The 23,323-nt window shown below is 39.3% G+C and overlaps 1 protein-coding gene and 2 long non-coding RNA genes across 3 annotated transcripts in view; 2 read left to right on the top strand and 1 right to left on the bottom strand.

The window, feature by feature from the left end:
- GTF2A1 (general transcription factor IIA subunit 1) overlaps positions 1 to 9,435 on the bottom strand; it is a 38,953-nt gene extending 29,518 nt beyond the window's left edge. The window contains exons 1-2 of the mRNA XM_025295142.3: positions 8,937 to 9,435; positions 4,840 to 4,941 (exon numbers count right to left, since the gene is read on the bottom strand). Of these exons, the coding sequence (XP_025150927.1) occupies positions 4,840 to 4,941; positions 8,937 to 8,966 (132 nt within the window). The 5' untranslated portion in view covers positions 8,967 to 9,435. The remainder of the gene's footprint in view (positions 1 to 4,839; positions 4,942 to 8,936) is intronic.
- LOC112587773 overlaps positions 7,865 to 23,323 on the top strand; it is a 44,194-nt gene continuing 28,735 nt past the window's right edge. Inside the window, exon 1 of the long non-coding RNA XR_003112217.3 lies at positions 7,865 to 7,948. This is a non-coding gene — a long non-coding RNA (uncharacterized LOC112587773). The remainder of the gene's footprint in view (positions 7,949 to 23,323) is intronic.
- On the top strand, positions 9,515 to 10,881 carry LOC102403202. Its single transcript, XR_326751.3, has 2 exons — positions 9,515 to 10,492; positions 10,721 to 10,881. It is a non-coding gene; the product is annotated as an uncharacterized LOC102403202 (long non-coding RNA).

Genomic DNA, 23,323 nt, shown 5'->3' with positions numbered 1-23,323 from the left:
CATAGTACTTTTTTCCCCCAACAGCATAGCTATTATTTCTGGCAGTCCTTCTTTAGCAATCTTCATCAGGTCTCTGAAATTAGACATGGAGAAAATTCATTTTCTGTTCCCAAAATGATTTGGTTATGCATTTGAGGATAACGTTTACTAGACTAATACTGAGCTTAACATGCACCTGTTAAGTACTTTGTGTGTACCAACTCATTTTTCACAAAAATTCTTTACAACAGACATTGTCATCATCATCTTTTCACAGAAAAAGAACCTGAGGAACAAGAAGTTAGGTATCTTTTCCAAGTTCACCAGCTAATAGTAAGCAAAACCACAGTACAATCCAGGCAATCTGACTCCAATCTTCCCAGACATGGAGTCAGGAACACTGGAACCTGAGAATAAATGTCCTTTAAATATAAAGTTTAAGTTTTGGACTCTAGGACCTTGCTTGCTTCATGCAAGTCCAGGTCTGGTCCAAATTTCTCATCTTTAAACTGTGCTGGTGCTATCAGAGCAGGTCTAGTCACATCTTTGGTGCCTTCCTTATCTGGACACAAAAGGCTTACACGTTCAAGTCTCTACCACTAGCTAAACTAAACAATCAGCTATTTATTCCCTCTGAGTCTTAGTATGCTGGGCTAGAAATTCTGAGGGATTCTCCTACTCTCACAAAAACATCTAGCTTCCGGACAAAACATAAAACAAATGTATTTTAGGGCTCTGTAGAAATGACGTTGGGAAACAGAGCTTTCCCCAAGGCCAAAAGATGTAGAACAGTAGATCACTCTTCAACAAGTATTTATATAGAACTAGAGAATATTTAGAATAGTGGTTCTCAATCGGGGTGGTTTTGCCCCTTCTGCCTGGGGGACATCTGGCAATGTCTGGAAGTACTTCTGGTTGTTGGAACTAAGGGGTGCTACTGTCATCTAGTGGGCAGAGATCAGTTATGCTGCTAAATTCCAACAATAAATAGCCTTCTACAGCAAATAATTAACAGGTCCAAAATGTCAGCAGTGCCAAGGATGAGAAAACAGATGTAGGGGAAGATTAACTACTTCAGATTTGTTTCCAACTAAGGAATTCTTCTCACTTTGTTCTGCTAAGAAAAGGGTCCATGTTTTCTCTCTCCCACAGTACTTGGACAGGGGTGGGTCTGACAGTTTAGAAATCAGGATAATTCTTTCACTTTCTTTGAAGAAGACTCCCACCTGTAGTCATTCATCAATCTAAAACACAATTTACATTCAAATATAGATTTAATGAAAATCAAGTGGTGATCATTTTGAAATGTATAGAAATCCTGAGTCACTATGTTGTAGACCTAGAACTAATAGTGTTGTAGGTCAACTACACTTCAACTAGAAAAGAAAGAAAATCAACACTACATTTCATGCATCTTTTCTATCTCCTATAATTTATACATTAAAGGAGACCCATACTGTTAATAACCTCAAGAATCAGGTTGAATTTTTTAACGCAGGAGGTCCCTTCCTGTATTATCTAGCTAAACTTCAAATTACAGACACTCTCATTACTCATCTTAATTTACAATCTAATACACCACTGTACCCTTCACAGCCGCATGGAAGTTTTTGATAAAAGTTTGTCAAATACCATAAAAGGGTGAGAAAGAGGACAGAGCTAATGACAAAGTCCTTTATAAACCACAGAATATGAAACATTGTTAGTTTTCATTAGCAAGAATATTCAAACCTATGAGGTCCAATACAGTAGCTACATGTGATGATTTAAAGTGAAATTAATTGTAATTAAATAAACTTCAGTTCTTCAGTTCCACTAACCATATTTCAAGTGCTTTAATAGCCACATGTGGCCAGTGATTACTATACTGGAGAGCAAAAATTATAGAACATTTGCATCATCACAGAAAGTTCTACTGGGTAATGCTGGCTGTCAAAACTGTAAAAACTAGGGCACATTCTGTAAACTCTAATGAGATCTGGAAGAAATCTAGTGCAGAGAATTAAAATAATGCAAACTCATTTCAGTCTAACAGTTTTATATTTAAGTTCAGCTACAACCCAGAATAGAAGAGTATGTCCCATTTAAAAAGCAACAAAAACATTAAAATACTTTTCTCAGTTAGATTCTGGAGCAACATTTGTTATTAAGTTGTTTAATTAAATATTTACTGAATGCCAATCACATACACCAAGCATTGTGGTAGAGGCTGGGAATTCAAAATTAAATAAGGCAATTTTTGTCATATAAACCTAAGCATTAAACAAAAAATCAGTGCATAACCTATAGAGCATAGATACATATATCTATATTACTTGTATAATATACGTACATATATCTGCAAGTATGTGTGCATATATACGTAAAATCCTATGTACTAAAAATGTAGGTGGAACTATCTGGTCTCAAAGACAGTTCATTCTGTTTGAAGACAATACCTTGATTCTAACTGGGACCAGTAGCAAAATATCAATCCCAGACTGAAAAGCTAGAGCAGATAATAACTTGGATTGACCAGTAGTTTGACCAAGGGTAAATTAAAGCTTTGGGACTAATTTTCTACACTTAAAAATGCTGTATCTTTTACATAAGGCCACAGAACTACGACAATCATCGTAAGGGTTATAACATAATTTGTAAAATATTCATTCCAAAAAACACTAAGGAATCAAAGTAAGTTTATACTCTTCTTATTCATATCTCTGAGATACATTATGTGTTTGAGCAATTTCCATTGCTATTTTTCCAACTCATATCTCAGAGTTGGCATTCCTTCATTTTATTTTTAGATACCTACTCTTCACTTGCAGTAACCATCACATTTCTCCTAAGGTAAATAAATGTTTCCTCGTCTCATTCAAACCTGTATTTTCCCTTCCTCACATGGGCAGACTCTTAATGAAAACCCTACAGAAGCTGCCTACAGATGCTGCAATATTCTAAGATATATTCTAAGATATATTTCATCACCACAATACAAGTGAGATTTGCTTTATTTAAATTTATAAGTTGCTAAATTGCAGCCTCCACACCTCTGTTGAACGGATAAATAAGACCACAACAAGTGCTACATAGCATTCACTAACTGCGATTTCTTATTTATACATAGCTCTAAAGGAGCTCAATTTCCAGCCTCTAAGCCAGCAGTTTTAAAACTTTTTGGCCTCAGGCTCCTTTATCATTTTCACAAATTAATGAGGACCTCAATGAGCTTTAAAAATAAAGAATTATTTATTTACTCGGCTGCACTGGGTCTTAGTTGCTGCACACGAGATATTCCATCCTTGTTGTGGAATGTGCACTCTTCAGTTGCTGCACGTGAACACTCTGCTGCCCAATGTGGGACCTAATTCCCTGACCAGGGATCAAACCCCGGCCCCTTGCATTGAAAGCATGGAGTCTTAGCCACTGGACCACCAAGCAAGTCCCTCAATGAGCTTTTACAAAATTTTAAATAAGATTGAAAAAAAAACTTTTACTTATTTAAAAGTAACATGTATCCATTATATGTTAACATAAATACTTTCAATGAAAATAACCATGTCTTCCAAATAAAATTTAGTGAGAAATGGCTTAAAGGAAAATAGTTGGATTCTCTCATCTGCTTCTGCATTCACTTTGTTTTCATCGACATATATTAAGAAGATCTGTCTTCCCACAGCTAAGTAGCTGGGAAAGGAAGAAGTATTTTAAGTAATGGTTTCTTAAAGGTTAGCTGCAATGTACTATGTGAAACCACATACTAATTAACTTTTCATATTCTTAGATTAAAATCCATTCATTTATCTTTAACTTTGAAAGGATTTTGCAACATCATGCATTGATCATTTGGAAAATGTGAGTTCAGTGTAGTATGCAGATAGGCTAATGTTAACGCATCCCACTACAGAATATCCAACAATTGAATATCTTAATATCAACAATGATCTTATCTCAACTGTAAAAGTAAGCATAATTTTAACAGTCAGTGCATCAAAATATGAAGCATGCATAATGCACTTCTGCTGCATATGGAGCAGTTATCTCAAGCAATAGCACTTGTTCATTTGAGTTTCAAGTTTAACTGGTCACTTTTTTCATGTAATACAACTTTTACTGGAAATGTGAGAGACATACTATGATTATTCAGACTTGGGCATTGCTCCACCTCACTGACCCCTTGAAGAGCCTGTGGGAAAGTCCATGGACCATATTTTGAGAACCTCGGTTCTAAGCAGTAAGGTAAAAATACTCCTTGATTTCATGCCTCATTAGATCAATAAGAAAACACAAACGTAAAATAAAAATATCTGTATTTTTCTGCTTAAATCCACATACATCTAAGAGACAGAAAAGGCACTCCCAAACTAGGCTATATGATAAACCAAATACTTGGCCCACACAGAAAATCTGACTCCAGAATGTGAAATTTATCAAGCACTTGCTCAATCTCTACAGCATACACATTTTAGAATATCCATTCATTGAGACAACAAAAAAAAAAGGAGAGAAAAAAAACTTACAGGAATGTAAATATGAAGTTATTAGATCATAAATTAAACTGCCCACTAATAATAGCTAATACTATTGCCAGGCATTGTGCTAAACACTTCAGACAGTTATTACATTTAATCCTCAAAACAAACCTAAAAGGTAAGTACTATGAACTCCCATCTGATATATACAGAAACTGAAATATAAGTGGTTTGCCTAAGGTCAGAGGAAGAATGTATGGTAGAACTGGAATTCAAAACGAGCATCCTTCACATAACTACACCACCTACTGCAACAAAGTCAAATGGTCATCATATGAAAAAATAATGGGAGTATCGTTTTTGAATGAAGAGTGTTAAAAAAGCAAAAAAAAAAAGGCAAACTCACAGTTTTTAGTTCCATCAGAACTTGTTCATCGACTCCATCATCCAAAAAGATGTCTCTCACATCATTAATAACATCTTCAATCACAGATCTGTATAATTTAGGCTTTAAAGGGAAAATAAAAATTTAAGACTGTTGAAAAAGACTGTTTTTCACATATTAAAATAGGTAACGTTTCACAAATTCAAAACAAATTAACACAATAGTCGTTTTTCTAACTCTAAAACTTATTTTAGAAGATGTAACTTTAAAGGAATGATCATTGTAAAAAGATCATTTGCCTTAGTTAAATTGAATGACTTGATGACTGCATATTGTAACTAAAGTTTTATGACTATTTAATACAATTCATATTTAACACAGAAGATCATTACACATAAAAAGCCCACACTATTTTCGGTTATAATTTCTATGTTGTTATAGTCAAAACAGTCAATGGGACCCAACAATATAGTATTACTGGTTGCTATGTCTGGTTCTTATTATTCCTTGCTTAGTTTAACCCGTTGTATCTCCTAACCTCATCTCTCTCTTAAGACTTCGGAGAGTCTTATGTTCTGTGATCATTTGCCTGGCAGTAATTTGCAAGTTAATGAGTACTCAAATTTAAAATCACCTGATTTTGGCTTTTGTTACCCAGTCTGTACCTTTAAATTATACCATAAGGCCTTTCCTATAACCACAATGACACGTCTCGGTCTCAGAGGAACAAGGCACAATGATCTCTTTTCCAGGATTTCTCTCCTACTACTGCCCAGAGAAGAAAATGGCAACCCACTCCAGCATTCTTGTCTGGGAAATCCCATGGACAGAGGAGCCTGGTGGGTTCATGGGGTCGCAAAGAGTCAGACATGACTGGAGAGACTAAAACCAAGGAGCTGCCCAGATGACTCTTGGAACAGAATACTGAGCAGCCTTGATACTTATTTTTTAACCTATTATTATCATAACTGTTATTATTGGCATTACTGGGCAGGGGGGGCTTTTAGAAGGTTGCCAAAAAGTAAAATGAGAATAGATGTGAAAGCACTTCAAAAGTATATAAAGTATTTTTAAAAAACCAAAAATTAAGAGAACAATTTGCCCAACCCGTATCCTATTTTTAACATGTTGGACAAAAGGAAGTTTGCTGTCAGAGTGTAAAACCAGAACCACCTTGTTATAAATTCTATCCATTATCACACAAAGCTATTAACAGCCTTTTTGTTTTAATGCTTTGTCATTATTTGCACTTTATATGTTGCTTAAGGTAAAAGTTACTGCTACCCAATAAAACCAAAGGTTTGCTCTTATAAGCAAACCTCAAACACAAAAGTTTTATTAGCATCTCCATCAGCAATACTGTTATCACAGGGGAAACCTCTTTATGTGTCCTTGTCCAGCCAAAAATACAAGTATGTTCCTCTATATAACTTACCTCAACCATTAAAATCCATTTGTTCCCTTTCAATGCAACAGAATAACAATGTATCTGAGTTCTCACCTTTGCTGTTCCACTTCTTTTTATTTTGCCACATCTGTCTCTGTGAACTAAAATTATTCAAGTGACTTCTGCCATCTCTACAATATCTCCTTAAAATGTCTCTCTGATTCTATAAACAAGGAAAGCCTGACTATGGATATTACTTTATCTATAGTGATTCAACTACTGAATTATAAAAATACATTTATAAAGTTTTTTTAACCAATGATTCAAGGCATTATAAAGATGCAGTGTAATTTTAAATTGGCAGTGTAAATCTCATATTGACAATATAAATTTATTTTTCAGCAAAATAATTGTAATGTTTCTGAAGTTAATCATCCCTAAAAATATTCTGCTTGGATATCTGCACATTTATTGGTACAATGTGCTTTCTTCTGGCACTCCCTAGTTAATGAAACAATCCTGCTTTAATATTTTGTTTTTCTGCTTTAATTAACCCACAACCTGACCACTTAATGCATTCGTATGCACTATAGTTAAAGGGAAATGTGTATTCATCATTAAGTACAGAATTTTAAATTGTTCAAGAGTTAAAAAGCACCCAAATTACTGTTGTCTTTCAGAGTATGCGAGTACATAGGCAATATTTGAAAAAAGCAATTTCCAAATTATTTAAAATGCTAAACTTTACTTGAACCAGTTTTTGCCTTTTATGAATACACAGTAATTGAGGTTTGTCCTGGTTTTCAAACACCAGATATTCCAAACTCGTAAATTAAAGGGCCATTAGTGTCATTAAGTAACAAAGAATTTCTTTCAAAAGTGTTAGTTCCTAGTACAATACTGGAAAATAAACTGGATTAATTTCTACACTGGATACCATATGAACATTCAATGCAGCAAAAAGTCTACTTTGAACTTTTTTAATACCCAGTTTGCACTAAGCCTCTTCACATTACTCACAATTCCCCTAACAATTAATATACTGTAGACACAAGACCCTACGTCGAAGGTTTAGGCACTTCTCTATTTCTTTGCAAAGCTGTGTGTCTCAAACATTTATTATAGGAAAACATGATGAAATATTAGCAGCTGTATTTCTAACATGTCCTGAATGCTCGGTGAAAAAATACTACCAAAATCAAACCCTCTACAGCTAGCAGTTAATAAAGCTTTTTAAAACAATAACTGACAATAGTGCATGTACCTTTTTAAATACAGAAACGACTAGACATCTGAGCTTAAAATTGTTTTTAAAAACAAAAATAAAAAGAAGAGACGGCAAGTCTATTCTCCCCTAACAAAGACCGGCAAATCCCAGCTGCTGCGTCCAAACAAAAACTTGCGGCTCCGAAGGCCGCCCCGACTGGGCACAAAATTACAGGACAGAAAAGGACCTAGAAATAAAAGTGAGCTCTGCACGCGCCTGCTTCTCGCCTCGGGAGCACGCACCTCCCAGCCCCGCTCTCAGCAGCTCTCACTATTTAAAGCCGGATCTGGTGTTTAAATGGAGAGGCGGTGACGTAGGCCTGAAAAGCACCTTCCCATCCTGGCAGAGTCTATATTAGAGAGCGGCAATGGCTCTATATAAACAGGGCAGCCAAAGGGAGGAGGACCACAAGGCTCAGGGACTGAAAAGCAGGGTAAGCGGCCGCAGCCATGATGGATCGACCCGAGTCGTCAACGGTACGGGGCCGGGCTGCCGCGGGGCTGGTCTGCGTTTGGGACCGGGCAGAAACGTGTTTTATTGTCAAAATAAAAATAAAAAAGAGTGGGGGTGGACTCGTGATCACACTGCGTTGGTGACTGACAGACAAGGTTATTTATGTGACTGCTTTTTGCAAACCTACGTGATCGCAAGGAAAAAAGGAAAAAAAAAAGGACCAACGGTGGCAAGTTGGCAGATTTCAAGGCGAAAGCGGGGCACTTTGGACCACTGGAGGCTTTGTTTTGTTTTGGTGCTTTTGCTAGTCGGAGGTATATACGACGTGCGGGGAGGGGGGGGGGTTGCTTCCCCTTCGCCATTTTACCGATTCAGAAGGAACCGAGATAAGTGCTTTTCAACCTTCGTCTTTTTTTTTTTTTTTTTTTTTAAATAATACATAAAATGGCCCCAGTGAAGGCTCCCTAAGCACAACCGCCAGAACACCTCAGAGTAACCCCCAGAGTAGCCATTCGCCTTCCACCACATTAACAGTGGATCGCGGTGGGTCTCGAGGGGGGACTCGCCCGGCTCCCCCAGACGCCGGTTTTTCTTTGAGGCGGCTCGCGGGGAGCCCCTTCTCCTGCCGGTTCGGGGGCGGGCGGGCGAGGGGGGTGGGTAGGGAAGCGGCGGCTACCCTCCTGCCCTCCCCTCCTGGCGACCGGGGGGGGTCGAGGGCCGGGACCGCGCGCTCGCCCCGGCCCAACCGCCCCGCGGCGGCCCCAGGCCCGGCCGGCGCCCCCGCCCTCCCCGCCGCCGGCGCCCCCGCCGCGAGCCCCGGCGCCCGCCCCCCACCACCCCCCGCGCCCCGCCGCCCCGGCCCGCGCCGCCCGAGGCGGGAAGCGGCGGCCGCGCGCGGGCGGCTGAGGAGAGTCGAGGCCGGGGAGTCGCCGCCGTCCCCGCCCCCGCCCGGTCCGGCCGTTGCTCGCCGCCTGAACGAAGCCCCCGCCGGCCACCGAACCACGTCCTTACCACGGTGTTTGTATTTGCCGAGTTCGCCATTTCCACACACAACACAAACAAGAGTGGGGGGGGCCACCCCGAGGAAACAAGATGAAAACAAAACGAAAAAGAAAGGGGGAAAAAAAAAAAAAGAACACTCGAGGGTGACCCAAGCCACCGCAAAACTGAGGGGGAAATCTTTCAAACAAAATCGGATCCTGACGGAGGAGAGGGGAGCGGCGAGAGGAGGAAGGGGAGGACGAAGGGAGGGGGAGTCCTCCCGGAGCTAAAAAAACTCGAGAATCGCCCTTTTAAAAAAAAAAAAAAAAAAGGCCACGACCCTTCAGGGGTCCCGGGGGGCGTTGCCCGCTCCCCACCCCCGCGGCAAGGAGGGAAACCACCACCAGTCGCCGCTCCCCGCGCCGCCGCCGCCACCGGCTGCAGCTCCAGCCGTCCGGTCCGCCCGCTTCTCCCCTTTATATAGTGAGCCAACGAGCTGCGCGAGCCGCCGCCGCCGCCGCCGCCGCCGAGAGACAGGGCGGAGGGGGGGAGGGAGGGGCGGAAAGGGCGGGGGCAGCGGTGGGCGGGGCCGAGCGCGAGAACACCGCGAGAGCCGCGTGCGCAGGCGCGCCGGGGCGGAGGCCGCCGCAGGCCGCGTTGTCGAGCCCTGTGGAGGGCGTCGTGAGGGGCGGGGCTGACTTAAAGTTGTGAAGAAGGCCCGCCGCCTCCCCAAGTCTCGCGTGATCACGTGGTCGGCACCCAGGCGGAAGTCTCGGGCAGCTGCTTCGGGATAGTGAAGTAAAGTGAGGTGGTTCAGTCGTGTCCGCATCTTTGCGACCCTGTGGACTGTAAGCCCACCAGGCGCCTCACTCCGTGGGATTTTCCGGGCAAGAATACTGGAGTGGGTAGCCATTTCCTTCTCCCTTCGGGAGATTCCTTCTCCCTTCGGGAGATAGGGGCTCGCTAACCGTTGCCGGAGAAAAGGCGTGAGTGCTGGTAACTCTGGAGTCCAGAGCTAGCTGGGGGACCGCCTCCTGAGGGGTGTCTATACGCCGTCCGGCGCTGGAGGGGCTCGAAGATGTGGAAGGGGCAGTGGCGGTCGCCCCATTAGGCCTGGCCGCGGAGGAGAGCCGGTCACGTGCCCCACCCCGTCGCCCGCGCGCGCTCGGACCGTGGGCAGAGGTTCAAATGCGGAGTCATCTCTGAAGAGGAGCTCAGCTCAGATACCACTTTCGGAGGCGTGGGCACCTCTCGCCTGGCCTGGGTCTTTAGCTTGCAGAATTGTACCGAGTTCCTAAAAGCTGATTTGCCACACCACCCCCCTCCCCACTTTAACACATTCCAGAATCAACGACACCTGAAGCCAGATGCGTTGTCTCCGCGGGTACATCCACGAAGCCTCTGGGTTTCAAGTTTCCCAAAGGTCCGGCCTCTACTATCCCACGTACTTTAAATGACTTTTCAAGGCAGTGGAAAAAGCCACCCCCTCCCTCTCCAACCCGAAACGGATCACCGAGATTATGACTGCACAAGTCCCACCGGTTTTTAAAAACGTTGCCCCAGTTCAGTGACTCCACGTGGCCAAGGTATATTAACATCTGAAATATTGGGCCTCTGACCCCCAACAACTGATAGGGCCTGTTGCTGCTAAAGAGCGGGCAGAAAATGTTCTTGTCTTGGGGTGCAGCTCAATAGACATTTGACGTACTCTGCGGAAGCTAATCACCCGCCTTTATAGCAGCATTTCACACAACAGAGAATGTTCTATGTTTTAAAAGGTGGAACTTAACAGTACCTAATTTTTTTGTCCATAGGGAATTTCCAGAGACGGAATGTGGTCTGGACAAATGAGGGAGTTTATCTTCAAAAGGCAAAGCAAAACAAAATGTCAAAGTTACATAGTCTCAAGCCATATTGGAGGACCATCACTTGCTTCTCAGTTCCCTGCAGAGTTGCTTGTTTGGGAGCATCAAAAGGAAAAAAAAATCACAGAAAATGATAGTGTTCTTTATGCTGTTCAGCCGCTCAGTTGTGTCTGACTCTTTGCAACCCCATGGATTGCAGCACATCCTTCATCTACCGGAGCTTGCTGAAACTCGTCCATTGAGTCGGTGATGTCCCCTTCTACTGCCTCCCATCTTTCCCAGCATCAGGGTCTTTTGCAGTGAATTGGCTCTTCGCATCAGGTGGCCAAAGCGTTGGAGCTTCAGCTTCAGCGTCAGTCCTTCCAATGAATATTCAGGGTTGATTTCCTTTAGTGTTCTTTATACATTATATAAAATTATGATTCTGTCAATATTTGTAGTTCATTTAAATGTCAGGTGACCTTTAGCCGGAAAAGTTAATGCTAACCAATACTTTCCTTTTCTATTTTAAGACGACATGCTGGTGCCTTATTTAAGTATAATACTGATGTTTGCCTGTGGAATCCCTCACTTTTCACCTCATTTTCTTTATCGCTTCATGTTCTTGAATGATAAGTGCTCTGCGGTTAAAATTAAGATCATTGCAGATAGGGCATGGGGAAGAATTTATGAGATTTATTTGCCACAGAATTATTCCTTAAAGGAATTGATGACAGTTATTCTCTGACTGGATCTGACCTGTAAAATAATAGAGTACAGTGACTGGATTAAAAAGGCAGAAAACTGAGTCCAGGCCTCCATTTAAGACCTTCAGACTCCCTGGAGGCTCTGCATCAACCTCCTTTTACATACTCTACATTACAATAATACCTTGATTCATATTTACCCAAGTGTCTCAGTGGTAAAGAATCCTGCTGCCAATGCAGGAGATGCGTTCGGTCCCTGTTTGGGAAGATCCCCTGGAGAAGGACGTGGCAACCCTCTCCAACATTCTTGCCCGAAAAGTTCCACAGATGAAGGAGCCTGGAGGGCTATAGTCCATGACTTTGCACAGAGTGGAAGGCAACTGAGCATGGCACATTTACCTTCACCACTGCTCCTCTCCCATGACTAGCATCTAAGAAACCATCATGGATTCCATTCCAATTAATTGTTTTCCAATATTCATTTAACTATAATGTGCTTTCAATCACAATATGTATATGTCAGCTAGTCTAATTCTGAAAAAGACGTTTTCTGATCTTGCACCAAAATGGTAGTCTGAGTAATTTGGATGTCACAGCTCTCGACTTCACAAAACTGAAAATTTGTGAACAGAAAACCTCCCATGTAAGACTGGGGTTACCATCATATTTCAGTTGCTTTTATCTAAACTTTTTCTTTGAAAGTTATGACCAACCTAGATAGCATATTCAAAAGCAGAGACATTACTTTGCCAACAAAGGTTCGTCTAGTCAAGGCTATGGTTTTTCCAGTAGTCATGAATGGATGTGAGAGTTGGACTGTGAAGAAAGCTGAGCGCCGAAAAATTGATGCTTTTGAACTGTGATGTTGGAGAAGACTCTTGAAAGTCCCTTGGGTTACAAGGAGATCCAACCAGTCCATTCTAAAGGAGATCAGTCCTGGGTGTTCTTTGGAAGGACTGATGCTAAAGCTGAAACTGCATTATTTTGGCCACCTCATGGGAAGAGTTGACTCATTGGAAAAGACTCTGATGCTGGGAGGGATTGGGGGCAGGAGGAGAAGGGGACGACAGAGGATGAGATGGTTGGATGGCATCACTGACTCGATGGACATGAGTTTGAGTGAACTCTGGGAGTGGGTGATGGACAGGGAGGCCTGGCATGCTGCAGTTTATGGGGTCGCAAAGAGTTGGACACAACTGAGTGACTGAACTGAACTGAACTGAAACTTTTTCTTTATATATGAAAGTTTAAATAACTTTTCTAATTTTATCATCTCCTTATACCATATATGAAACACTTATATTGGATTTTCAGTTTGTGAATTCATACTTTATAGCAGTCACATACTTAGATAGTAACCTAGTAGTGCTCTCTTGCCTCTAAATGAATCTTTTTTTAACTTCAAAACATTTTATGTTCGAGAATAAAAACTTATTTATTTCTTTTAATATTAATATCTGCCTAACACTGAGTAACTGTCAAGAAAGAAAAGGAAAAACTCAATACCTAAATTTTAATATACCATGAACAGAGTGACACCAAACTTCAGTGTGTCCAAGCATTTAAATGTTTTATTGTCCAAATGACTATTAAGCAACAATACCAAGGAAGAAGAAAATCTAAGAAGACTACTCATTGGCTTAAAATAAAATATCGTTTTGTAATTTCCCTTTATCCTATATCTTAAATAATGATAAATGAATAAATAAAGCAAATGATGTAATGTATATAGGCATCATGCAGCTCATATATGTTCAATAGTGTTGGTTTCTTTTGTGGGATACAGAAGTTGAGAGGAAAGATCTTATATCTCAAACTTGCTAATCCTAATGAAAGTCTTATTGTAAAGTATACTGCATAGTTATTGCATTCATTCAAGGTATATACTGCATTCATTCAAAGTGTGAAAAGCACTGATATATTTCAGTCCTACCAAATAAAAGTATATTCTGGTTTCACCTAATTTTTATTTGAGGTATAGTTGACTTATGATATTGTGTTAGTTTCAGGTATACATCAAAGTGATTCAGTTATATGTGTGTATTTTTTTCAGATTTTTTTCTATTATAGGTTATTATAAGATATTGAATATAGTTCCCTGTGCTATACAGTAAATCCTTGTTGCTTATCTATTGTATGTGTAGTAGTTTGTATCTGTTAATTCCATACTGCTAATTTATCCCTCCACCCTCCCTTTCCCTCTTGGTAGCCCTAGTTTGATTTCTATATTTGTGAATCTGTTTTTGTTTTGTTAGGTTCATTTGGATTTTTTTTGAGATCCCACATGTAAGAGATATCATATAATACTTCCTTTTCTTTGTCTCACTTACTTTACTAAGTTTAATCTCTAGATCCATCTATGTTGCTGCAAATGGTGATATTTCATTCTTTTTTAAGACTGACTAATATTCAGTGATATATATACAGACACATGAACACACCAGAAATATATACCACATCTTCTGAAGGCAGTCATTGGTTGGTGGGCACTTGGATTGTTTCCATGTCTTGGCTTTGTAAATAGTACTGCTATGAACATTAGGGTGCATGTATCTTTTCAAATTAGAGTTTTCATCTTTTCTAGGTATATATCCAGGAGTTGGATTGCTGGGTCATATGGTAGCCTATTTTTAGTTTTGTCAGGATCCTCCATACTGTTTTTTATAGTCACTGCACCAATTTACATTCCTACCAACAGTATAAGAGGGTTCCCTTTCTCCACACCCTCTCCAGCACTTATTATTTGTAGATCTTTGATGATAGACATTTTGACCTGTGTGAGATGATACCCCACAGAGGTTTTGGTTTGCATTTCTCTAATAATTTCGTATTTTCTTTGGTCATCTAATGCGAAGAACTAATTCATTGGAAAAGACCCTGATGCTGGGAAAGATTGAAGGCAGGAAGAGAAGGGGATGACAGAGGAGGAGATGGTTGGATGGCATCACTGACTCAATGGACATGAATTTGAGCAAGCTCCAGGAGTTGGTGATGGACAGGGAAGCCTGGCATGCTGCAGTCCATGGGGTCGCAAAGAGTCGGACATGACTGAGCGATTGAACTGACTGTCTAATAATTAGCAATGTTGAACATCTTTTCATGTGCCTATTGGCCATCTGTATGTCTTTGAACAAATGTCTAGGCCTTCTGCCCATTTTTTGACTGGATTTTTTTCAATATTAGGTTATATGAGCTGTGTGTATATTTTGAATATTAGCTCCTTGTTGAGTGCGTTGTTTGCAAATATTTTCTCCCTTTCTGTAGGTTGTCTTTTCACATTGTCTCTGATTTCCATTGCTGTGTAAAAGCTTTTCAGTTTCATTAGGTCTTATTTGTTTATTTTAGCTGTTATTTGTTTGGCCTTGGGAGACTGATCTAAGAAGATATTGTTACTATTTATGTTTGAGGATGTTTTGTCTGTGTTCTCTTCTATGAGTTTTATGGTAGTATGTCTTAAATTTAGGCCTTTAAGCCATTTTGAGCTTATTTTTGTATATGGTGTGAGGGAGTGTTACGGTTTCATTGATTTACATATCACTGTTCTGCTTGCCCAGCACCACTTGTTGAAGAGATTATCTTTTCTCCATGTTATGTTCTTTCATATTCTTTTTTGTAGATTAATTGACTGTAGTTGTGTGGGTTTATTTCTGGGCTGTCTATTCTGTTCCATTGTCTGTTTTTTGTACCAGTACCATACTGCTTTGATACTCTAGCTTTGTAGTATTGTCAGGATTCTTTTGGTCTTTTGTCATTCCATGTAAATTTTAGGATTATTTATTCTAGTTCTGTGAAAAATATCTTGGGTATTTTGATAGTGATTGCATTAAATCTGTAGATTGCTTTGGGTAGTATGGTCATTTTAACGGTGTTAATTCTTTCAATGTAATAACATGGGATATCTTTTCATTTCTCTGAGTCATCTTAAGTTTCTTTTATCAGTGTCTTATAGTTTTTACACATAGCCACCTCCTTGGTTAAGTGCTGCAGTCCATGGAGGTTGCAAAGAGTCAGACATGATTGAGCGACTGAACTGAACTGAACTGAATGTCCTTCTCTGCTTTCTTTTATGTCCTTTGTTTTAAAGTCTGTTTTTGCTGATATGAGTATTGCTACCCATTCCACCCCCACTTTCTGTTTCCATGTGCTTGAAATATCTTTTTCCATCTCAATATTTTCAGTCTCTTTGTGTTTTTTACCCTGAAATGAGTCTCTTGTAGGCAGCACATTGTAGGTTCTTGTTTAATCCAATATGCCACTCTCTGTCTCTTGATCAGAGCATTTAGTCCATTGACATTTAAAGTAATTATTGATAGTATGTGCTTACAACCATTTTAAACCTTGTTTTCCAGTTGTTTATGTTCTTCTTTGTTCATTTCTTCTTTTTGTTCTTCTGTGATAGCCTGGTGATTTTCTTGTATAGTATGCTTGAGTTCTGGAGAAGGCAATGGCACTCCACTCCAGTACTCTTGCCTGGAAAATCCCATGGACGGAGGAGCCTGGAAGGCTGCAGTCCATGGGGTCACTAAGAGTCGGACATGACTGAGTGACTTCACTTTCACTTTTCACTTTCATGCATTGGAGAAGGAAATGGCAACCCACTCCAGTGTTCTCGCCTGGAGAATCCCAGGGACAGGGGAGCCTGGTGGGCTGCCGTCCATTGGGTCGCATAGAGTTGGACACAGCTGAAGCGATGTAGTAGTAGTAGTATGCTTGAGTTCTGTTTAATGTGTGTGTGTGTGAATCTGTTGCATGTTTTTGATTTGTGGTTACCATGATGTTCAAGTCTGTTGACCCATAACTATATCTGCTTGCTTGATGATCATGTAAGTTCAAACACATTCTAAAAGACTTGGATTTTTATGCTCCCCTTCCCCACATTTTGTGATTTTGATGTCTAATTTTACATGTTGATGCTTAGCCTTGTGCTGAATGATTAACACAACCCTTTTCTGTTGGCTGTGGTTATAATCACTTTTACCAAAGTTTTTATATTTTTGCCTTTTTTATTGGACTGTTCCCTTTCCAATAGATTCTTGTTTCTTTTCTATTTAAAGAAGACCTTTCACTATTTCTCTTAGGGTTGGTTTGTGTGTGTGAGTGTGCTCAGTCGTGTCCAACTCTGCAACCCTGTAGCAAGACTGTAGCTTGCCAGGTTCCTCTGTCCATGGAGTTTTCCAGGGAAGAATACTGGAGTAGGTTGCCATTTCCTCCTCCAGGGGCTCTTTCTGACCGAGGGATCAAACCCATGTGTCTAGCATTGGCATTGGTAGATGGATTCTTTACCACTAGTGCCACTGGGGAAGCCCAGGGTTGGTTTAGTATTGCTGAATTCTTTTTGTTTTTGCTTGTCTGAGAAACTCTTTATCTCTCTATTCTAAATTATTCTGTTTTAAATATTTTGAGTCATAGAGTAGTCTAGCTTGCAGATTTTTCCCTTTCAGGACTTCAGCTATATCATGCCCCTCCCTTCTGGCCTGCAGAGTTTCTTCAGAGAAAGTTTCACCCAATTTTTAGGCTTTTACAAAAAAATATATATAATATTGATTTTCACATGCAGTAATTTTTGATCCAGTGTATAATAGGAAATTGGCTGACCACAGAAATCATTTCTATTCATGTTCTCTTCCTCCCTTCTCACTTATAGTTTGATATTGCTATTCCGTTCCTTAAAACAGCAAACTAAACTGCAGTTTCTATATACCAAGATATAAAGTAGTCTGTGGTGACTTAGCAAAAATGAATTAAATTAGTTTAGCAGAGTACAGAGTCTTTGTGGAATCAGGCTTGACTGTCATTATTGTATGACCTTCTGCAGTAACTAAGCCTCTCTGTATTGTTAAGACCACTACATATGAATGTTGGGAAGATCAAAGGTACTAGAAAGTGCTTTAATAAGTATTTGGTGGCAAGTAATTTATTATTACTAATTATTTATTAGTATTATTACTAATTAATTATTAATAAGTAATTTATTAATTATGGTAAGTATACAACAGCTATATCAATGATGTCCAAACAGGTGGAATGTCTCTAACTCAGTTGTAGAACACTACCATTAGATTTTAATAATGATGCCAATGGTCAATGATTACTTTTCTACAAAAACTTTGGCAAAGCTTTAGTATTTCAAGTGGTGAATACAAAATATAATTATGTGCTATCATGAGTTAAAAGTTAAGGTGAATGATAATTTATTGGTTGAATTCATCAAGTTGCTTACTCACGTATCCAATTATATATAGCAAAGTTACTTGTGAACTTGCCCATTTACAGGCCTAGTTTTAGGACTCTGACCCACAGCTATATGGCAAAAATATGGAAAGATGTATATGCAGGACTATTCATTGTGAGACTAATTGTAAACTGAGAGAATAGAAATATCCTACATGTGCATAAAAGGAGATTGGTTGGATGAGCAGTAGATTACTGTGCACTATGACAAGAAATGAGGAATATCTCTATAGTACCACTGTGGAATGATCTTTGGGATATAGTGTTGAGTGAAAATAGGAAAGTATTCTTTGTATGCTACCTTTTAAGAAATAACCATAAAATATGCACATATATGTTTGCTTACATTAAAAATTAGAAAGGGAAAGATAAACCATAATTTTTTTAAAAATAAAGTTACCTATAAGAACAATGAGAAAATAGTGTATAGAGGACAGGAATAGAAGCTGGCTTATACAAATATACTGAATTATTTAGATTTGACTCTGGAAACAAATACTTTACTTATAAAACAAAATTAACTTGAGAAAAATCCCAAAGTTGAAAACAAAATGAAGCAGATTATTAACAGAATGTTCCCTAACACACAGAGAAGAACTTTTTCAAGTGACTTGAAAAACACAGTAGTTAGATTGTATATCTGCAATGGGATATTCTCTAAGGACAAACATATCAAAAGATTATTTTCACTTTTCTTAGTTTTATTGGTGGTAGTAATGTATATGTACTCTTTTTTTAATGTGATGTGTAAGATAAAGAAAATGAGTACTTTATATGATGTTCTAATTAAAGAGAGTGAAAAAGTTGGCTTAAAACTCAACATTCAGAAAACTAAGAACATGGCATCTAGTCTCATCACTTCATAGCAAATAGATGGGGAAACAGTCAGAGACTATTTTGGGGGCTCCAAAATCACTGCAGATGGTGACTGCAGCCATAAAATTAAAAGACACTTGGTCCTTGGAAAAAAAGCTATGACCAACCTAGACAACATATTAAAAAGCAGAGACACTTTGCCAACAAAGGTCAGTCTAGTCAAAGCTATGGTTTTTCCAGTAGTCGTGTGGATGTGAGAGTTGGACTGTGAAGAAAGCTGAGCGCTGAAGAATTGATGCATTTGAACTGTGATATTGGAGAAGACTCTTGAGAGTCCCTTGGACTGCAAGGAGATCCAACCAGTCCATCCTAAAGGAAATCATTGAATATTCATTGGAAGGACTTATGCTGAAGCTAAAACTCCAATACTTTGGCCACTTGATGCAAAGAATGGACTCATTGGAAAAGACCTTGATGCTGGGAAAGATTGAAAGTAGAAGGGGATGAATGAGGATGAGATGGTTGGATGGCATCACTGACTCGACAGACATGAGTTTGAGCATGCTCCGGGAGTTGATGATGGACATGGAAGCTTGGAGTGCTGCAGCCCATGGGGTCACACAGAGTTGGACATGACTGAGTAACTAAATTGAACTGAACTGAATTATGCCATCCCAATCATTCTTGAGAAGCTGGAGTCCCAACATAGGAGAGATTTAGGTTTAAGATAGAAGAGGCTGAGTGAAAATTGTATAGTCCTGAATTTGAAATAGAGGTATCATGAGGTATTTTGTCTTAAATTTTTCTCCTTGGCTCTGAAAAAGCCTAGAAACAATAACCAAGCCAGTAGCAATGAGTACACCTAGTACCTAGATTATGATACTTCAAGACGAGTTTTCCTTGGAGAAATATCTTACTCTGATTCTAGGTCAAGAGCAGGAAATGTCTTTTTTTTTTTTTTTTAAGCAACTAAAATCCAAATTTGGTATATTTTAACTTATATACATAGTTCTGAAAAAGCCTAGACACTTCACTGGTGATCACCCTGGTATACATGAGAACTTCTAGCTCCAAGTTATAATCTTGTAGTACCATTTTCCACTAAGAGGAATCAGAACTGCTTGAAAATAGTTCTGACTCCAGGACTGGGGCAAGAAAAATACTAATTTTAACCAAATGAAATTGCCTTATTGCCACATGAGTGTGTGGGTACTCAGTTTTGGTGGACTCTGCAACCCCATGGAACTGTAGCCCACCAGACTCCTCTGTCCATGGGATTTTCCAGGCAAGAATACTGGAGTGGGTTGCCTTTTCCTCCCCAAGGGGATCTTCCTGACCCAGGGATCAAACCTATATCTCTTGTGTCTCCTGCATTAGCAGGCAGATTCTTTACCACTGAGCCACCTGGAAAGTTCTTTTAGTATTTCCCTACTTAAAACAGAATGAACCTGGAATATCTTTTCATACAGCTAGCACTGAAGTATATTAGTTCTCTAGAGCTGTTTTAACAAATAGCGCAAACTGAGTGACTTAAAGCAACAGAAATGTATTGCCTCATAGTTCTGGAAGCTTTAAGACTAAAATCTAGCTGTCAACAGGGCCATGCCCTATTTGACACTCTGGTTAGAATCTTTCCTTGCCTCCTCCCAGCTTCTGGTTGTGGCTAGCAACCCCTGGAATTCCTTGTATCAATAAGATAGTTCTTGCAGCAAGTTGAACTCCATCGAATATTTATATTTGTTAATTTATAATGCTGCTAAAAAAAAATGAAAATTCTGATTGGTCACCATTGGAGAATTCATCATCTTGAAGATTGGTAAATAAAAATAGTCAAGCATTTCCAGCTTTTCCTATGAACTGTACACCAAGTATCAAATAGTAGATGTCCTGGTTTGACTGGTAGCCTCCCAAAAGATATGTTCATGTTCTAATCCTTATTTATGTTATCGTATTTGGAAAAAGGGTCTTTGCAAGTATAATTAAATTAAGGATTTTGTGATGAGATCATTACCATGGTACACCCTAAATTCATTGGCAAGTGTCTTTATAAGGGACAGAGAAATGAACAAACAGGAGAGGAAGAGGAAATGTAACTACAGTGGAAGAAATTGGAGCAGTACAGCAACAAGGAATGCCAACGGCTAACAGAAGTTGGAAGGGACAACAGATTTCTCCTTTAGAGCCTCTGGAGGAAGTATGTCACTGCCAGCATTTTTGTTTTGGACTTCTGGCCTCCAGAACTATGAGAATAAATTTCTGTTGTTTTTAAGCCACCAAGTTTGTGGTTATTGCAAAAGCCTCAGGAAACCAGTACAGTAAATAAGAGGATGTTTCTCTTTAAAGAAGTAGCTAATAAGCGAATAAAGAATCATAAAATATCAGTTTCCCAAACTCTAATGAATTAAGAGATAGACACTGACATCTGCCAGCATCATAAAAGGGAAATACCCTGACATTGTGTCCTTCTTTTTTAAAGAAATTAAGTATTTATTTATTTGATGGCTCCGGCTCTTAATTGTGGCATGTGGGATCTAGTTCCCTGACCAGGGATCAAACCCAGGCCCCTGCACTGGGAGTGCAGAGTCTTAGCCAGTAGGCCACCAGGGACATCCCTGTCCTTTTAAAAAAGTTTTTAAAAACTTTTTATCCCAGATATTATGTGCTTCTTGAAGAAAATACTACCACCTGTAAAGTAGTCTTACTCACACTCCTACCGCCCCAAAATATAAACCCTGAATGTGATCAAGCGTCTATAATCCAACTAAAATTTACAAAAAATACAGAGGATGCAGGGACGTTTAAAACTATTTGTATCAAAAATGCAATCATTAAAATCCAGACCCTGAGAAGGTATGGGATAAATGATGTCTTTTCTTCAACAAACAATTTCAGAAAGAGAGTGGAACTTTCAGGCTTAAGACGTTTAAGAGACTTAACATTCAATCACAATACACAGAACTATAAACTATAAAAGATGACGATTTGCGAGACAATTGGAAATTTGAACACTTACTGGATATTTGATGAAATTAAAGGAATTATTAAATGAAATTTTCCACTAAAGAATTCAAAATAAGCCCAGTGAATCATTTACAATCAAATGGTTCTTTATCCATACAGCAAGGCCTGGTATTGTAAATAATATTAAACATTTTGTTTAATTACACAGGTTTCCTGTTTCTCTGATTCTTGGATCTCAGCTGCAAGTTGAGCAGCTGTGATTTGGGACAGTTAGAAATGCTGAAGAGTAAGGTGCTTGCTCATCTTTCTAATGGCCAGGTTTTCTTTGATTTACCTACGAACTTCGTTGTTCCTATATCTTCAACTTGATAGAGGTTTCTGATATGAAAGATAACTACACAGACAATTTTCTAATAAAATACATCATAGCAGGTAAATTAAATCTTAATCTACAAACTATATCTTAGAGAATTATTACTGAAACTAGATGGGCCAATTTCAGTTCTGCAAAACCTACCTTCCTCTGATAGTAAAGGTAGGAGAGATTATAAGAGGGGAGGTGGCAGAAAGATTATTGTAGATTTCAGACCATAATGGAAGCAAGGAATGTGTAAATACTGAGGGCTGGTATTTGATTTAACAATGGTTTCTTGGAGGAAATCAAGAGGCATAGTTCTAATACCTCCTTGAGAACAAGGGTATGCATTAAATTAGGATGGTTCTTCAAAGTAAGGAGATAGCCAGGAGGCACAAAGAAAGGACGTTTAAACCGGAAAAAATGGAGGTTTTAAAAAGATGAGGAATTTGCCATCTTGTGTTCCCTGCCAAGCTGAGAAGCAATAGTGAATTTACTCTAAAAAACACGCAATCTCCTTTAAAACTTGTAAGAGTCCAATGAGACAAGTAATATCGCTTTGTTATGGATAGGAAACAGACTCGGGTTAAGCAGTGTCTTCCCAACATATTGCTGTTTTCTCATGAAGTGTTAGAGGTCCAAGTTCAAAGCTCTTTCCACCTGTCTTAGAAATAACAAGTTATCAATTAAGGAAGATGTGAAGGATTTGAATTAAATCATGTTGGTCCCTGTTGTCGTCGTTGTTGTTTAGTTGTGTCTGATTCTTTTGCAGCTCCTTGGACTATAGCCTTCCAGGCTCCTCTGTCCGTAGCATTTCCCAGCAAGAATACTGGAGTGGGTTGTAATTTCCCTCTCCAGGGGATCTTCCAGACCCAGGAATCTAACCTGTGTCTCCTGTGTTAGCAGGCAGATTTGTAACTGCTGAGCTACCAGGGAAGCCCCTGTGTTGGTCCTTAAGCTTGTCAGATATGTGTTAATTATATAATGTGTTAAACTTCATTTGGGAGAAGAAACTGTAACATATTCAAAATTGGAGACTTTGTCCCAATTAAATGTAATTGCATCTGTAAAAAGCATCATCAAAAGCATTTATTAAATCATTTAAATAACTGATTTCTCTGTTTCTACGTTAGTTGAAAATCATCCATTTCCCATTCAAAATAGCATTTACTCAGTTACTGAATTTGACAAGAGTGGTCATTTTCTAGCAAGTATTTCTAATCAAAACATTTCTGTCTTAACTTTACAATTATATTTTAAATGCTTTCATAAAACAAGAGAATGGAGGGTGACTTTTTAGTGGTAGAACACTGGGAAGGAGAAGTCTTTCTATTATATTTTACCTGATGAACCAATAGTATAGCTCCCATTGTGTAGACAGGAAAATATAATTAAATTGGGTCTGTGCCAATGTCATTGCACAATAAATTGGAAGAGGCCATGTATATTGACAGGGATAATGGAATAGCAGTACTCAAGAGCGTGAACTTTGTAATTACATAG

The sequence above is a fragment of the Bubalus bubalis genome, chromosome 11 (genome assembly GCF_019923935.1).
Source record: "Bubalus bubalis isolate 160015118507 breed Murrah chromosome 11, NDDB_SH_1, whole genome shotgun sequence".
Classification (NCBI taxonomy): Eukaryota; Metazoa; Chordata; class Mammalia; order Artiodactyla; family Bovidae; genus Bubalus; species Bubalus bubalis.
Note: the sequence above shows the minus strand (reverse complement) of the source record. Positions and strands in the feature narration are given on the sequence as shown.